We start from the raw sequence: 18,179 nt of genomic DNA on the forward strand, positions 1-18,179 counted from the left end.
CATTCGTCCTATATAAAATACATGAATATCTTGATGTTTTTAATCAATTTTAACATTGTGTATGGAACAACTTTGTTTAAAATCAATTACTCCCCAGTGGCTCAATGGGGGTAGTTGACTACTTTTCCAACTGTCTCCACCAGCCCCAAATATTGTGAAATACCATGTCTTGTGTCAAAAAAATTGTGTGTTTCTCCTGGAACAATGTTAACATGAAAATCCCATGATAAACCTGGGTTTCACATTGATCATGATTATCATTAAGTTAACAGGGAGCCCTGTAACCTGTTTACCTGGTCACAAAATTTAATTAAATCACCTCTTATTTGCTTTAGTAGTCCTCTTAAATCAGTGTATTTGACCCTCAATATGTTTTTTTCCAATGGCTCATAAGAAACGGCTGGAAGTTATTCCCTCACAAGACCACCCGAGATATCTGAGCTGGTTCTTTTGGTGCATCATCATTAAAATCATGGAAGAATTTTTTTGGAGTCAATATCCATTAATGGAAAAATCCTACTTTTGAGATAAATACTATCTCTATGGAAAATTCATAATTCAGATTTACTTCATATATGTATTTCTTCAGACTATTCAGCCTCTACTAGAAAAAAAAGTAGTGAGCTAGTGTTCATGCGTTCAATGTCAATTTAGAAATCAGATAGCTGAGGGGAAGAATCTGTTCTTGAATTGCTGAGTGTGTGCCTTCTCTACCTTCTTCCCGACAGTTACAGAGAAGAGGGCATGTCCTGGGGTGGTGGGCGTCCTTAATGATGGACGCCACCTTCCTGAGGAACTGGTCTTTGGATATCATGGAGGCTAGTATCCATGATGGAGCTGACTAATTTTACAAGTTTTTACAACTTCAATCTTGTGTAATAGCCCCCCCCCCCCAACCCATGCAGCCAGTCAGAATGCTCTCCACTGTACACTGTACATAAGTTTTTGAGTGTTTTATTTGGCAAACCAAATCTCCTCAACCTCCTCATGAAATATAGCCACTGTCTTGCCTTCTTTATAGCTGCATCAATATGTTGCTACCAGTTTAGATCCTTAGAGATATTGACACCAAGGAACTTGAAATTGCTCACTCTCTCTACTTCTGATTCTTCTGTGAGGATTGGTTTGTGTTCCCTTATCTTACCCTTTCTGAAGTCCACAATCAACTCTTTGTTCTTGCTGACAATGTTCACAAGATTGTTGCTGTGACACCACTCAACTAACTGGTATATCTCACTCCTGTAGGCCTTTTCATCGCCATCTGAAATTCTGCCAACAATGGTAATATCATCATCAAATTTATAGACAATAGACAATAGGTGCAGAAGTAGACCATTCGGCCCTTCGAGCCTGCAACACCATTTTGAGATCATGGCTGATCAATTACTATCAATACCTGCCTTGTCCCCATATCCCTTGATTCCCCTATCCATAAGATACCTATCTAGCTCCTTCTTGAAAGCATCCAGAGAATTGGCCTCCACTACCTTATGAGGCAGTGCATTCCAGACCCCCACAACTCTCTGGGAGAAGAAGTTTTTCCTTAACTCTGTTCTAAATGACCTACCCCTTATTCTCAAACCATGCCTTCTGGTACTGGACTCTCCCAGCATCTGGAACATATTTCCTGCCTCTATCTTGTCCAATCCCTTAATAAACTTATATGTTTCAATCAGATCCCTTCTCAATCTCCTTAATTCCAGTGTGTACAAGCCCAGTCTCTCTAACCTTTCTGTGTAAGACAGTCCAGACATCCCAGGAATTAACCTTGTGAATCTACGCTGCACTTCCTCTACAGCCAGGATGTCCTTCCTTAACCCTGGAGACCAAAACTGTACACAATACTCCAGGTGTGGTCTCACCAGGGCTCTGTACAAATGCAAGAGGATTTCCTTGCTCTTGTACTCAATTCCCTTTGTAATAAAGGCCAACATTCCATTAGCCTTCTTCACTGCCTGCTGCATTTGTTCATTCATCTTCAGTGACTGATGAACAAGGACTCCTAGATCTCTTTGTATTTCTCCCTTACCCAACTCTACACCATTCAGATAATAATCTGCCTTCCTGTTCTTACTCCCAAAGTGGATAACCTCACACTTATTCACATTAAACACCATCTGCCAAGTATCTGCCCACTAACCCAGCCTATCCAAGTCACCCTGAATTCTCCTAACATCCTCATCACATGCCACACTGCCACCCAGCTTAGTATCATCAGCAAATTTGCTGATGTTATTTTTTATGCCTTCATCCAAATCGTTAACATAAATGGTAAACAGCTGTGGTCCCAATACCGAGCCCTGTGGCACCCCACTAGTCACCACCTGCCATTCCGAGAAACACCCATTCACCGCTACCCTTTGCTTTCTATCTGCCAACCAATTTTCTATCCACGTCAATGCCTTCCCCCCACCCCCGATGCCCTGAGCTTTGATTTTACCCACCAATCTTCTATGTGGGACCTTATCAAATGCCTTCTGAAAATCAAGGTACACTACATCTACTGGATCTCCCCCCGTCTTAACTGCCTGGTTACATCCTCGAAAAACTCCAATAGATTAGTCAAGCATGATTTACCCTTGGTAAATCCATGCTGGCTCGGCCCAATCCTATCACTGCTATCTAGATATGCCACTATTTCATCCTTAATAATGGACTCTAGCATCTTTCCCACCACCGATGCAGGCTGACAGGTCGATTGTTTTCTCCCTCCCTCCTTTTTTAAAAAGTGGGATAACATTAGCCATTCTCCAATTCTCAGGAACTGATCCTGAATCTAAGGAACATTGGAAAATGATTACCAATGCATCCGCAATTTCCAGGGCTACCTCCTTTAGTACCCTAGGGTGCAGACCATCTGGACCTGGGGATTTGTCAGCCTTCAGTCCCATCAGTCTTCTCATCACCGTTTCCTTCCAAATCTGTTTCATTTCCTCTGTTACCCTATGTCCTTGGCCCATCCGTACATCTGGGAGATTGCTTGTATCTTCCATAGTGAAAACAGATCTAAAGTACTCATTAAATTCTTCTGCCATTTCTCTGTTTCCCATAATAATTTCACCCAATTCATTCTTCAAGGGCCCAACATTGTTCTTAACTATCTTCTTTCTCTTCACATACCGAAAAAAGCTTTTGCTATCTTCCTTTATATTCCTGGCTAGCTTGCATTCGTACCTCATTTTTTCTCCCTGTATTGTCTTTTTAGTTAAGTATAGATGGTATTTGTGCTATGCCTAGCCACACAGTCATGGGTGCAGAGAGAATAGAACAGTGGGCTAAGCACACATCCTTGAGTGCGCCAGTTTTGACCATCAATGAAGAGGAGATATTATCATCAATCTGCACAGATTGTAGTCTTCCTAAGTTAGGAAGTCATGGATCCAGTTGCAGAGGGAGGTGCAGAGGACTAGGTTCCATAGCTTTTTGATCAGGACTGTACGAATGATGGTGTTGAATGCTGAGCTATAGTCAATGAGCAGCATTCTAACATGGGTATTTGTGTAGTCCTGGTGATTCAAGGCCACATGGAGGGCCAGTGAGATCATATCCGCTGTGGACCTATTGTGGTGATAAGCAAATTGCAGTGGGTTCAGGTCCTTACTGAGGCAGGAGTCAATTCTAGGCCTGACCAACCTCTTAAAGCATTTCATTACTGTAGATCTGAGTGCTACCAGACTAAAATTGTGAAGATAGCTCATGCTGCTCTTCTTGGGTACTAGTATAATTGTTGCCCTTTTGAAGCAGGAAGGAACTTCTGACTGTAGTAATGACAGATTGAAGATGAAGATGGCGTTGAATACTCCGCCAATTGATTGGCACAGGTTTTCAGAGCCTTACTAGTTACCTCAGGCCATTGGGCCCTGCTGCCTTGCGAGGGTTCACCCTCTTGAAAGACAGCTTGGTATTGGCCTCTGAGGCAGACATCATGGGTCACTGGATGCTGCAGGGATCCTCATAGCTGTGGGTTTCAAAGCTAGCCTAAAAGGTTATGAGCTCATCTGGTAGTGAAGCATCGCTACCATTCATGATGTTAGGTTATGCTTTATAGGAAATAATGGCCTGCAAACCCTGCCAGAGTTGACATACATCCAATGTCACCTCTACCCTCTCCCAGAATTGCTTTTTGGTTCCTAAAGTAGCCCTCCACTAGTCATACCTGGTTTTCTTGTACAGACGTGGGTCACCAGGCTTAAATGCTGCAGATCTGGCCTTCAGCAGACTATGAATCTCCTGGTTCCATGGCTTTTGGTTTCAGAATGTACACTAAGATTTCGTAGGTACTCATCTGCACAAGTTTTAATGAAGTCAGTGACAACTGTGGATGACACACAAAACAGTAACTTTGTGTGTCACCCATACTTGAAAATTATTCCCTGAATACAGTCCAGTTCACTGCTGTGCTTCCCTAATCCATACTTTCTTGGTCCTCACTACAGGTGCTGCAGTCTTCAGTCTGTGCCTATACTTGGGGAGTAGAAGTAAGAGTTTGTACTATGGCTGATTGGGTCCCTCCCTTCGGTCTAGACTCATTGAAGCCAATTATATCATTCCAGTGAAGTTAAAAACTTAATCATATTGTCCCTGTGTATGCCCTCTTCTCATTGCTACCATCAGGGGGGAGCTACAGGTGCCTGAAGGTCAACAATTCAGGAACAGCTTAGACCATTAGAATTAAGAATGGAATTAGGCCATTCAACTTCTTGAGTCCGCTTTGCCATTTCATCATAGCTGATCCCAGATCCCATTCAACTCCATACACCTACCCTCACCATATTCCTTGATGCCCTGACCAAACAGCTTCCATTTTAAATATACCCATAAATATGACTTCAACTGCAGTCTGTGGCAGAGTATTCCACAGATTCACAACTCTTTGGCTAACTTCTGTTCTAAACGGTCACCCTCAATTTTGAGGCTGTGTCCTCTAGTTCTGGATACTCTTACCAGAGGAAACATCCTCTCCACTTCCACTTTATCTAGCCCTTTCAACATTTAGTAGGTTTCAATGAGCTCCCCATTCTAAGCTCCAGTAACACAGGTCCGTGTTGGTGCGTGGCTAAGTGGTTAAGGCATTCATCTAGTGATCTGATGGTTGCTAGTGCAAGCCTTGGCTGAGGCTGCATGTGTGCCCTTGAGCAAGGCACTTAACCACACATTGCTCTGCGATGACACCGATTCCGAGCTGTATGGGTCCTAATGCCCTTCCCTTGGACAACATCGGTGGCGTGGAGAGGGGAAGGCTTGCAGCATGAGCAACTGCCGGTCTTCCATACAACCTTGCCCAGGCCTGCGCCCTGGAAACTTTCCAAGGCGCAAATCCATGGTGTCACGAGACTAATGGAGGCCTACATACACATGCCCAAAGTTGCCAGACGCTCCTTATATTTTCACCCCTTCGTTTCTGGAATCATCCTCGTGAACCTCCTCTGGACTCCCTCCAATGACAATACACCTGAGGGGTTCAAAACTGTTGACAATACTCCCAAGCGTGGCCTGTCCGATGTCTTCAGCATTATCTCATTACTTTTATATTCAATTCCCCTTGAAATAAGCATAGCATTTGTCTTCTTTACCACAGATTCGACCTGTAAGTTAGCTTTCTGGAAGTCTTGCACCTCTGTTGTTTAAACCTTCACCCCATAATTGTCTGCACTATTGTTCCTTTTACCAAAATACATTATCATACATTTTCCAACACTGTATTCCATCTCCCACTTTTTTTCCACTCTTCCAATTTGTCTTAAGACCTGCTGCAATATCTTTGCTTTCTCAGCACTACCTACCTTTCCACATCCTTTGAATCATCTGCAAAATTTGCCACAAAGCCATCATTAACTAAATCATTGACAAACAATGTGAAAAGTAGCGATCCCAATACTGACCTCCGAGGAACACAACCCTCTTTATTTCCACATGCTGCATCCTGGCTGTTAGCCATTCCTTTACCCATGCCAGCATATTTTCTGTAACACTATAGGATTTTATATTGTTAAGCTGCCTCATGTGAGGCGCCTTCTAAAATGCTTTCTGAAAATCCAAGTAAATGACGTCCACTGCCTCCTGTTTGTCCACCCCACTTGTTACTTCCTCAAAGAACTCTTAACAGATTTGTCAGGAAAGATTTCCCTTTGACTTTGCTGACAATATGACAATAGACCATGCTGACTTTGACTTATTTTATCATTGGTCTTCAAGTACCCCAAAACCTCATCCTTAATCATAGACTCCAACACTTTCCCAACCAGTGAGGTTAGGCTAACTGGCCTATAATTTCCTCTGTTTTGTCTTCCTCCCTTCTTAATACAGTGGAGTGACATTTGCAATTTTCCAGTCTTCCATTTGCAAGCTTCTTCCCCTCTGCCATCAGATTTCTGAATGACTGTGAATTCATATCTCTGTGTGTATGTGTATATATATTTATTATTATCATTAGTTGTTGAGTGTCATTGAGTTGTCATTGACTCATGGTGACCTTATGGATAGTGTAGTTGTCCATAAGGTTTTTGTGGCAAGATATGAAAGTCCAATGCTGATGCCACTACTCACCTCTGGCCGACCCACATATCCACATATGTACAAAACAAATTTCAAGGCATATGCTGGTGATATTAAGCCAGATTCTGATTCGAACAAGAGGGACCTTCCTTCATTGGGGATTGGGGATTCCTGATTAACTTATTTATTTACTTAAAATTGTTTTCTTTATTTTTCATCTATAGGAAGACCGTATTCTCTGCAGTCGGCATTTACTAAATGCCAGTTATATTCTAATTCTACTGGCTGTCGTTATCTTCTTTGTATCTGTGGCATGTGGAATGAGAAAAAAGCCAAGGCACAAAGCAACAAATCTATATAAGGTAACCAGGCTATTCGAGATTAATTGATTACTTTATTAATAAGCAAAATATTAATAACAAATAAACTCTTCTTGGGCTTCAAGCCGAGTACAGGTATAGATTATAACCAACATTTTGATGACAGACTCTGCCAGCTTCATCAGGGATGATGCCTGGGCATGTCTAGTCTGGTGATATTTATATCCCTGTATTCCATCCCTCCTGATTGGTTAGTCCTCATCCAATCAGGTTTCTGCTCTCCTACCTTGTTTACAATTGAATATTCTTAGAGCGAGACCTTTGTCTTTGCTAAAATTCTTTTTCTCCAGTTTAATTTTAATAGCTTCCTTTACCAGGCAGTCTCAAAAACCATTGGCACGGCATTGTAATTTTGTGCTGTCAAAGTCAATCCTAGCCATTGCAAATGCAATGTTCTACCACCAATTTCTCCAGGTAACCCAAATGGATACAACTTCTGTGCTCCTTGATGCGCATTTCTACTGTATACATATGCTGCTCCGCAGTCACAGGGAATTCTGTAAATGCCTACTGAAGCACATAAGCTGTGACTTGAGCTTCCTTATGGGTTTATGGATGGTATTAATCTGTAATACAGTTGTATAAATACCACCAGACTAGACTTGCCCAGACATTATTCATGAAGAAAATGGAAAATGGTGCATGGAATGCACTGCCTGATTCAGTGATGGAGGCACATACACTAGTGAAATTTAAGAGACTACTAGACAGGTGTATGGAGGAATTTAAGGTGGAGGGGTTATATGGAAGGCAGAGTTTGAGGGTCAGCACAACATTGTGGGCCGAAGGGCCTGTACTGTGCTGTACTATTCTAAAACAGTGAGAATAGGAATAGAATGAGGTGGAGGATACATGCATGGCTGAGGGATTGGAGCAGGGGGCAGGGATTCAGCTTTCTGCATCATCAATGGGGATGGGAGAGGTTCTGGAGGATTGGAGGGTTGCAGATGTTGTTCCTTTATTCAAGAAAGGGAGTAGAGATAGCCCAGGAACTTACAGACCAGTGAGTCTTACCTCAGTGGTTGGTAACTTGATAGAAAGCATATCCTGAGAGGCAGGATTTATGTACATGTGGAGAGCTATAATATAATTAGGAGTAGACAGCATGGCTTTGTCAAGGGCAGGTCGTGCCTTACGAGCCTGATTGAATTTTTTTGAGTATGTGACTAAACACATCAATGAAGGTAGACCAGTAGATGTAGTGTACATGGACTTCAGCAAGGCATTTGATAAGGTATCCCATGCGAGGCTTATTAAGAAAGTAAGGAGGCATGGGATCCAAGAGGACATTGCTTTGTGGATCCAGAACTGGCTTGCCCACAGAAGGCAAAGAGTGATTGAAGATGGGTCATATCCTGCATGGAGGTCGGTGACCAGTGGTGTGCCTCAGGGATCGGTTCTGGAACCCTTACTCTTCGTGATTTTTATAAATGACCTGGATGAGGAAGTGGAGGGATGGGATAGTAAGTTTGCAGATGATACAAAGGTTGGAGGTGTTATGGATAGTGTGGAGGGCTGTCAGAGGTTACAGCGGGACATTGATAGGATGCAAAAATGAGCTGAGAAGTATCAGGTGGAGTTCAACCCAGATAAGTGTGAAGTGGTTCATTTTGGTAGGTCAAATATGATGGCATAATATAATATTAATGGTAAGACTCTTGGCAGCGTGGAGGATCAGAGGGATCTTGGGCTGCAAGTCCATAGGACACTCAAAGCAGCTGCACAGGTTAACTCTGGTTAAGAAGGCGTATGGTGTATTGGCCTTCATCAATCATGGAATTGAATTTAGGAGCCGAAAGGTAATGTTGCAGCTATATAGGACTCTGGTTCGACCCCACTTGGAGTACTGTGCGCAGTTCTGGTTGCCTCACTACAGGAAGGATGTGGAAACCATAGAAAGGGTGCAGAGGAGATTTACAAGGATGTTGCCTGGATTGGGGAGCATGCCTTATGAGAATAGGTTGAGTGAACTCGGCCTTTTCTCCTTGGAGCATCAGAGGATGAGAGGTGAACTGATTGATAGAGGTGTATAAGATGATGAGAGGCATTGATTGTGTGGATAGTGAGAGGCTTTTTCCCAGGGCTGAAATGGTTGCCACAAGAAGACACAGGTTTAAGGTGCTGGGGAGTAGGTACAGAGGAGATGTAAGGGGTACGTTTTTTACTCAGTGAGTGGTGAGTGCGTGGAATAGGCTGCCGGGAACTGTGGTAGAGGTGGATACGATAGGATCTTTCAAGAGACTTTTGGATAGGTACATGGAGCTTAGTAAAATAGAGGGCTATGGGTAAGCCTAGTAATTTCTAAGGTAGGGACATGTTCAGCACAACTTTGTGGGCCGAAGGGCCTGTATTGGGCTGTAGGTTTTCTATGTTGAAGTTGTGGACTGGCGTGTTGGAATGGGAACTGGAATTTAAATGTTTGGCCACCAGGAAGTTCAGCCATAGTTCTTAGGGAGAGTAAGGTGAGCTTTTTAGAACAGAAGCAGGATTGTTGAATAACAGGATAGTGATTCATTAGAGAAATAGTATTACAGTTTTTAAAAAAACAGATCTGAGAAAGCAGAAAATGACCATGAAAATGTGAGTGGTCCCATGTTTGAACTGGTCTAACCTGCCCTTAACAGGCAGCAGCAGGGATCAGATTAGTATAGGCTGCTTGATTTTTAACTAGCTACTCCTGTGTATCCATGATACTTAACTGAAAAGCAAGTTGCCTAATTTTAGAAGAGCTGTCCAACCTCTTCCTCCAAAATTGTCAGTATAGAGAATACAAATGGGATCAGGCTGATGCGTGAAGCCTTTGTGGTTGAATAAATTGCTAGCAATTTCTGTCTGAAGATAGATGCTGCAATACTGTTACTGATGAAGTTTATGTGGAGGAAGTTGCTTTCTGCAACACAGATTTTTAGCAGGTTACATATGGTCTGTAATACTGTTTGAACATTACATACAATGTAATAAATATGACCTAAAATGCAATCATCCAAGTCCTATAACTAGATGAAGAGAACTCAATTAAATGAATAACACAAAAAACATTATAGTTGTTCACTTATTTATTGAACAAAAAGATCCAATATTACATGCATTTGTTGGAAAAAGAATGTGAACCTTTGCTTTCAGTAACTGTTGTGATCTTCTTGTACAGCAATAACTTCAACTAAAAGTTTCCATTAACTATTGATCAGTCCTGTACATTGGCTTTGGAGGAATTTTAGACCATTCCTCCCTACAAAACTACTTCAACTCTAGAGTGTTAGTGGACTTTCTTGCATAAACTGCTTGCTTCTGGTTCTTCCACAACATTTCTTCAGGATTATGGTCAGGACCTTGACTCAGTTATTCCAAAACATGAATTTTCTTCTTTTTAAAACATTCTGTTGTTGATTTACTGTTGTTTTTCAGATGATGGACTGCTACCCTGACATTTTCCTGTAAGAAAATTCAAACAAGAGGACATGATTTGAGAGTTAGGGGGCAAAAGTTTAAGGGTAACACAAGGGGGAATTTCTTTACTCAGAGAGTGGTAGCTGTGTGGAATGAGCTTCAAGTAGAAGTAGTAGCGGCAGGTTCAGTATTGTCATTTAAGGTAAAATTGGATAGGTATATGGACAGGAAAGGAATGGAGGGTTATGGGCTGAGTGTGGGCCACTGGGACTAGGTGAGTGTAAGTGTTGGCACGGACTAGAAGGGCCGAGATGGCCTGCTTCCATGCTGTAATAGTTATATGGTTATAAGATGTCTTGATAAAATTTTGAATTCATTGTTCCCTCAGTGATTGCAAGCTGTCCAGGCCCTGAGGCAGTACAGCTGTCCCAAACCATGATGCTCCTTCTACCATGCTTCACAGTTGGGATGAGGTTTTGGTGTTGGTGTGCAGTGCCCTTTTTCCTCCAAACATAGCAATGTGTATTTCTGCCAAAAAATTCAACTTTTTTTCTCATCTGTTCCACAGAACATTGTCCCAGAAGCGTTGTAGAACATACAGATGGCCTTTTGCAAACTTGAGATGTGCAGCAATGTCGTTTTTCTGGAGAGCATTGGCTTCTTCTGTGATGTCCTTTCATGAATACCATTTTGTTCAGTGCTTTTCTTACAGTGGACACATGAACAGAGACTTAAACAAGTTCCAAGATTTCTGCAGGTCTTTTACTGTTATCCGTGGGTTCTTTTTCACCTCCTTCAGCATTGTATGTTCTGTTCTTGGTGCAATCTTTGCAGGATGCCCTCTCCTAAGGAGATTAGCAACAATACTGAGTTTACTCCATTTGTAGACCATTTCTCTTGCTGTTGACCGATGAACACTCAGGTTTTTAGAAATGTTTTTTTAGCCTTTTCCAGCTTCATGTATCTACAATTCTTCTACGGTCCACTGAAAGTTGTTTTGATCTAGGCATAATGCCAATAAATAGATCTTTCCAGAGAAGAGTCAGTAACCTGACTTTGTGTCACTTCTGCAAGCCACCTCTACAACCCATACCTCCAATCTCATCTCATTGATTGGAACCCCTGACTCCATATAGCTTTTTAGAGGGTATTACCCCAGAGATTCATTTGGATAATTTTTCTCAATAAATAAGCAAACAAGTATAATGTTCTTTTTGTGTTATTTATTTAATTGGGTTCTCTTTATCTAGTTTTAGGACTTGGGTGAAGATTGCATTTTAGTTCATATTTATGCAGAAATATAGAAAATTCTACAGGGTTCACAAACTTTCTAGCACCACTGTATGTTCTGTGATATTATTTGTAATGAGCTCTGAATTAATGCAGGCAAGTGGGATTAATATCGATCAAGGGTTCCCAATCTGAGGTCTTCAGACCCCTTACTTAATGTTATTAGTTCATGAGATAAAAATGGTTGGGAAACCGTGGTAAAGATAGATATAATGATCAGCATAGATCAAGTGGGCCAAAGGGCCCATTTCAATGCTTTATAACTCTACAATTGTTTAAAGGCCTTATTAGTTTGTGTTTTAAGGTTATAATGATTTTGTATGTTATTGAGAGCATTTTAAACTTCTATTATGCTTGTGCCAATTGTACAGCACAGTTAACAAAAATATCCAGTTCTACCAAACAAATTGTAGGTCTCTCTATTCCAGTATGTTTCGAAGGTTGTAGCTGCATTTTCCTTTGATGAGCTCTGTTATGGAGGAAATAAGGATGCTAGAGTTGTCTGCTGCATCCATTGTCAGAAAAATAAATTGAACATGTTCTTTTTCAAATGTTTTACCTCTCATTTGCAATCCTCTGAATCAATAGATAGATGAGAATGTGTTAGCCCTCATTTTTCTCACCCTTCATTGCATGTACCAACCTTCTTGAAAGATGTGCAGGAGAGATACCAGAGGGTAGCTTATCTGATGGAACTACACTACAGCATGTTAATGGCCTGGAGGTTTGGCACGTGCCACATAATGTACTACATGACTCAATTTTACCATAATCTCTAGTATACAGTATTCACTATCATTTTTGACATTAGATTTGGGTCTTTGGTGGGGATGACATGCACAGCTGGGCATATGGATCAAATCATGTTCATGGCACAGTTGGACATGATTTGTAGCATATTCTTTTGTTGGTATGGTGCCTTAGCATTGAAACAGGTCTTTACTGAATTGTTGAGATTCTCTTCAGTGTTAAATGGGAGGGAACCTATGTTACTTGATCTGTTGTGGGTTTCCAGTTCATTAACCTTTCCATTTCTTCTTGGTAGGTTCTCCCAATTACAAATGTTACCAGAGTTCCCAGTTGCCCCTCTTAATGACTGCTGTCCCAATTACTCAGTCACTGATCCCAAGCCAGGATATTCTCCTACTTTCTGCTCAAACTTTGGTGTGCCAAATCTTATTTCCATCAAGTCATGTACTCATCTAGACATGGTACATTTTGTAGCGTGGTTTCTTTAGAAATGGTGTGATTGTCTTGACATTCATGAGAGTATTTCCTATGTTTTTCTATATTCCAGGTCCATCTTCGAGAAATGTGATATTAAACATTGTGGAGAGAAATAAAGCAATAGAAAATGGAAGATTTTTTTTCCAACTTGGTATCTTTTATGAGTTTCTCCAAAGTAAAATATTATAAGTAAATATAACACTAAATTTGTCCTGACAATGGGTCTCAGCCCGAAACGTCGACAGTGCTTCTCCCTATAGATGCTGCCTGGCCTTCTGTGTTCCACCAGCATTTTATGTGTATTGACTAAATTTGTACTCTTCCTTTGGAGTGAATTACTTTCGGAGCTAATAATTTTGCCTTTAACAAATGATATTTATTTCTTGAGCCATTATAATTCTCTAATAGTAGGTGGAATTTTTGAATTGTGTTCAACCTGCCAGTCAGTCTCCAGCATGCATCCAATCATAAGACCGAACAAAGTCAACTTCAAACTTCAGTAATAATTTGCTATTTATTTTGCAAGTGTTCAGTTTTGTCTTGACCAGTTTTTAAAAATAGGGTAAAGCCATTGGAATGATAACTGAATAATTTATTTGTTAACTTGATCTGTTGGCTTAAATATAGACATTATAAAAACATTGTTTCAGGATATCTTAGTGGCATCTGTTTGGAATTCTAGGGAATTTATCAGATTTTTTTTGCATATTTTCTATGCTCACATGTCTGCCAAGGTATTCATGGACAACTCAGGCAATGTTGTCCTGATTGGTGAATAAATAGAATGAAATCATATGTCTTGCATCAGATTTTCTGTGTTTTAGTGTTGGAAAAGCTATCTAAAATATGCCCTTAAGGTCTGTCTGTTTCGGGGGTATTTCTAATTTTACAACCCATCTGTTGAAAAGGAATTAATTTTCTTTATCATACCTAATTTTTACTGGGAATTGGAACATGAATTAAATAATTTCTAGAGGATATTATTTTTTTTGTGATTCTGAATCTTTCAGTGTTGTTAGTATTGAATCAAAGCTGATTAGATAGATTTCCTTTCAATCACAATGTGAGTATTTGAGGAAATTGCGAACACTAATTTGTGACTTGATGCCTGAAACTTAATTGCCCTTGAGAGTTAACATCATATTGCATCATTGTTTCTCCACTCAAAGCAAGTTTTGATATTGAAATTCTCTTCCAGCTCCTCATATCCCCCCCACCCATAAACCATTCTTGCTGACATTTTCTGCTGGTTTTTCAACATTGATAAGATTGGGGGGACACAAACTCGGATGTTGACTTGTATCTGTCTTTGGTCGTCAAAACACTGAAATAACATTCCATATCATTTCAGCTTGTGTTAAGTTGAAGAATTGAACTTTGGGGTGCTTTTGATGACAAGATTAAAAGTACACCAATGAAAAATTTGTCAAAAACATATTAAATTCATATCAAGGTAATATCAATTAATATGCTTCAGCTGAAAAAAATCAAATTCAGAGTGCCCAATTATAAATATTTTTGTTGTAGACTTGAAAATTGAATTTCCAATAACCTTATCATATTGGTTTGTCATCAGTGTCATTCTGTTGAATGGGGGAAAAGGATGATGTAATGATAATTGTAGTTGGTGAAAATCTTATCTAATTAAGGTGTTTATGCATTAGTCCCACTTGGGCAATGATGTTCAATCAGAGCAGCCATATTTGAGATGAGATATTGAGCTGGAACTCCCCCAGTCCCTGCCCATTGGTGAATCTAAAAGCTCCCCTTGGCTATATTGCAATTAAGAAAGTCCTTTATCTTAATTGTTTTCTTAAGTGCAAACCATTCTATTGTATCCAATTGCTAGACTAAATTGGGCATCTGATTTGTATGTAACAATTGTAAATTGACCCTGTAGTCATTCTGCCTTCCAGAGATGCAGCAAAATGGGGAGATAGATGAGTTATTCAGTATCCCGACATGGTTTTATTTACAACTACTTTATAAACAATATCCAAACAGAAGAGTTGACCACTCAATATGAACTTTTGAATTTTCATAGCATCAAGTCAAAAAACATAAATCTAAATATGCTCACTGCCTTTCTTTTGCTGATGAATCAGTATCTTCCATGAAAAATATCTCTTGGAAGAAATACTTGATGTGAAAGGCAGGAAATATATGGTCAGTTGTACAGCACAAAAGCTGGTCTTTAAGCTCAACTTGTACATGCCAATAACGATGCTTATCTACATTAATGCTATTTGCCTGCATTAGACATCTGTATCCTTTATTGTCCATAGTCTCGTGCCTTCAGTATTGATCAGTAACTCTACAGCTGAGCAACTGCTAAAGGACACAGCTACTAACTTAGCTCATTAAAGGAGTTGAAAGAATTACTCCATGAAGCACAATGGGACAGCACCAAAACTTTTTTGCTTGGATATGTTAAAAATATTAACTTTTCTAATCAATAGAACAGGGAACATGAAGTGCCTTTCATAATTAAAAGAATGCTCTGAAAATTTCAATACCTAATCCAAATTAATGTTTAATATAAGGATAAAATAGAAACAAATGTACCACCGCTCTTCTCCACCTTGCAGAATTAGTCCTCACCCTTAACAATTTCTCCTTTGGCTCCTCCCACTTCCTCCAAACTAAAGGTGTAACCATGGGCACCTGCATGGGTCCTAGCTATGCCTGCCTTTTTGTCGGCCATGTGGAACAATCTATGTTCCAAGCCTACATCGGTATCTGTCCTCCTCTTTTCTTACGTTATATCGACGACTGCATCGGCACTGCTTCCTGCACACATGCTGAGCTCGTCGACTTCATTAACTTCGCCTCCAACTTTCATCCCGCCCTCAAATTCACCTGGTCTATTTCCGACACCTCCCTCCCCTTTCTAGATCTTTCTGCTTCTATCTCTGGAGATAGCCTATGCACCGATGTCTACTACAAACCTATAGACTCCTACAGCTACCTAGACTATTCCTCCACCCACCCTGTCTCCTGCAAAAATACTATCCCTTTCTCTCAATTCCTCCACCTCTGCCGCATCTGCTCTCAGGATGAGGCCTTTCATTCTAGGACAAAGGAGGTGTCTTCCTTTTTTAAAGAAAGGGGCTTCCCTTTGTCCACTCTGCCCTCCATCGCGTCTCCCGTATTTCACGCACCTCTGCCCTCACCCCATCCCCCCGCCAGTCTACCAGGGATAGAGTCCCCCTGGTCCTCACCTATCACTCTACCAGCCTACAGATCCAACGTATAATCCTCCACAACTTCTGCCAACTCTTTCGGGATCCCACCACCAGCCACATCTTCCCCTTCCCCCCCACTCTCGGCTTTCCGCAGGGATCGCTCCCTACGCGACTCCCTTGTCCATTCATCCCCCCCATCTCTCCCCACCGACCTCCCTCCAGGCACTTATCCCTGCAAACGGAAGAAGTGCTACTCCTTCCCCCACACTTCTTGCCTCACCACCATCCCAGGCCCCAGATAGTCCTTTCAGGTGAGGCACCACTTCACCTGCAAGTCAGCTGGGGTGATACACTGTATTCGGTGCTCCCGATGTGGCCATTTATACAGTGGGGAGACCCACCACAGACTGGGAGACTGTTTCGCCGAACACCGGCGCTCAGTCCTCCAGCAGTGGTGGGATCTCCCTGTGGCCAATTCCACAGACCACTCCCACTCCAATATGTCTGTCCATGGCCTCCTCTACCGTCAAGATGAGGCCACTTGCAGGTCAATGGAGCAATACCTTATCTCCCGCCTAGGTAGCCTCCTACCTGCCGGCATGAGCATTCCTCTGTTGATACCCCTTACCCCATCCTTATCTGTAATTTTAGTCTGTTTCTCTTTCTCTCTTTTCCCCCTCACTATAATCTCCCCCCATCCCTACCTTTCTTTCTCTTTTATTTCCCATAATTCTCCGCCTTCCCCCTAGCCCATTTCCCTCCAGCCTATCACTTCCCAGCTCTCTACTTCATCCCTCCCCCCACTTCTTATCCCCCCTCGACCATCCCATGTTACTTCACTCCTGATGAAGGGTTTCGGCCTGAAACATCGTTATTACCTCCTCCCATAGATGCTGTCTGGCCTGCTGAGTTCTGCCAGCATTTTGTGTTTTTTATTTATTTCCAGCATCTGCAGATTCACTTGTGTTAATATGATAGTGTTAGTTATCAAAGTTCAAAGTAAATTTATTATCAAAGTACATTTATATCATTATATACAACCGTAAGATTAATTTTCTTAAGACATACTTAATAAATCTATAGAATAATAACCATAATAGAATCAATGAAAGACTGCACTAACTTGGGCGTTCAACAAGTCTGAAGACAAGAAGCTGTGCAAATACAAAATGAAAGTAATAAATAATTAAGCAAAAAATATTGAGGCCATGGGATGAAGGGTTCTTGAAAGCGAGTCCATTTGTTGTGGGAACATTTCATTGATTGGATGAGTGAAGTTATCCCCTTTGGTTCAAGAGTCTCGTGGTTGATGGTTAACTAACTGTTTCTGAATCTGGTAATGTGAATTTTGAGGATCCTGTACCATCTCCCTGATGGCAGCAGAGAGAAGAGAGTGTGTCCTTTTTTTTCTCATCCTTGGTGTCCTGCCTTGCTGATTATTGCCAGTTTTATTAGCTCAGTCAGATTTTTGATAAGACCAACAACCAAATGACATCTATTGCATGAATTGGTTTAGTAATGGCAATTATGGTGTCTGAATTTTCATATGATTGATCCCTTTTGAAGTTCTATGCATTCCAAGTTATAAAATTACTTCTACAGTATCAGCTGCCAAACTATTGTACACATAGTCACTCCAGTGTACAACTTTCAACTGCACCCTCCCCAGCAAGCACCACCAGAATAGCAGACTTGATGCAAATATCGCTGGAAATAGTCTATGAAGATTACTAATAATTGAACATTGTTCTATCATAATGCTCTTGTATTTAATACATTTTGAGAAACAGGGTAGTCTCAGACAGCTTTTCTCACTTGATATTTTAAATTTTATTCACCTATTCCTCTTAATTCTTAAACATTCCTTTGGAATTGTGGATGAATTGCTTCTAATCTAGTGTGTGGGTTCTGAGGTCACTTATAAAGTCTGTGTATGATCTGCAGATTCTGCCACAGGTAGAGACTAAGGTCATTCTTGGATAGATTGTTTGTGAGGACCTGCCCAGTTCCTCCTCAATTTTGAGAGGCCACAATCCCAGAATTCTAGTGTTGATGAGAACATTATTGAAATATTTCTCAATACTCGCAGACAGTATTAAACTGTTTTGTGTGTTCATGGATATTCACTGGATTTGTGTGACTTTGGTCAGCTTACTCTGCCAACCAGATAAGAATATTTTGTAAAAGTGGCACTGGTGGTTGCTTTCAAGTACTT

At 41.0% G+C, this 18,179-nt stretch overlaps 1 protein-coding gene across 4 annotated transcripts in view; it reads left to right on the plus strand.

The window, feature by feature from the left end:
* LOC132404012 (transmembrane protein 248-like) overlaps positions 1 to 13,757 on the plus strand; it is a 34,380-nt gene extending 20,623 nt beyond the window's left edge. For 3 of the 4 annotated variants that reach the window (XM_059987957.1, XM_059987958.1, XM_059987954.1), the window contains exons 6-7: positions 6,720 to 6,857; positions 10,831 to 12,843. In XM_059987957.1, coding sequence (XP_059843940.1) covers positions 6,720 to 6,857; positions 10,831 to 10,854 — 162 coding nt within the window. In that variant the 3' untranslated portion in view covers positions 10,855 to 12,843. The other variant, XM_059987956.1, reaches the window with a different exon arrangement.
* The last annotated feature ends 4,422 nt before the right edge of the window (positions 13,758 to 18,179 follow it).

This window comes from Hypanus sabinus, chromosome 13 (genome assembly GCF_030144855.1).
Source record: "Hypanus sabinus isolate sHypSab1 chromosome 13, sHypSab1.hap1, whole genome shotgun sequence".
In the NCBI taxonomy this organism is placed as follows: Eukaryota; Metazoa; Chordata; class Chondrichthyes; order Myliobatiformes; family Dasyatidae; genus Hypanus; species Hypanus sabinus.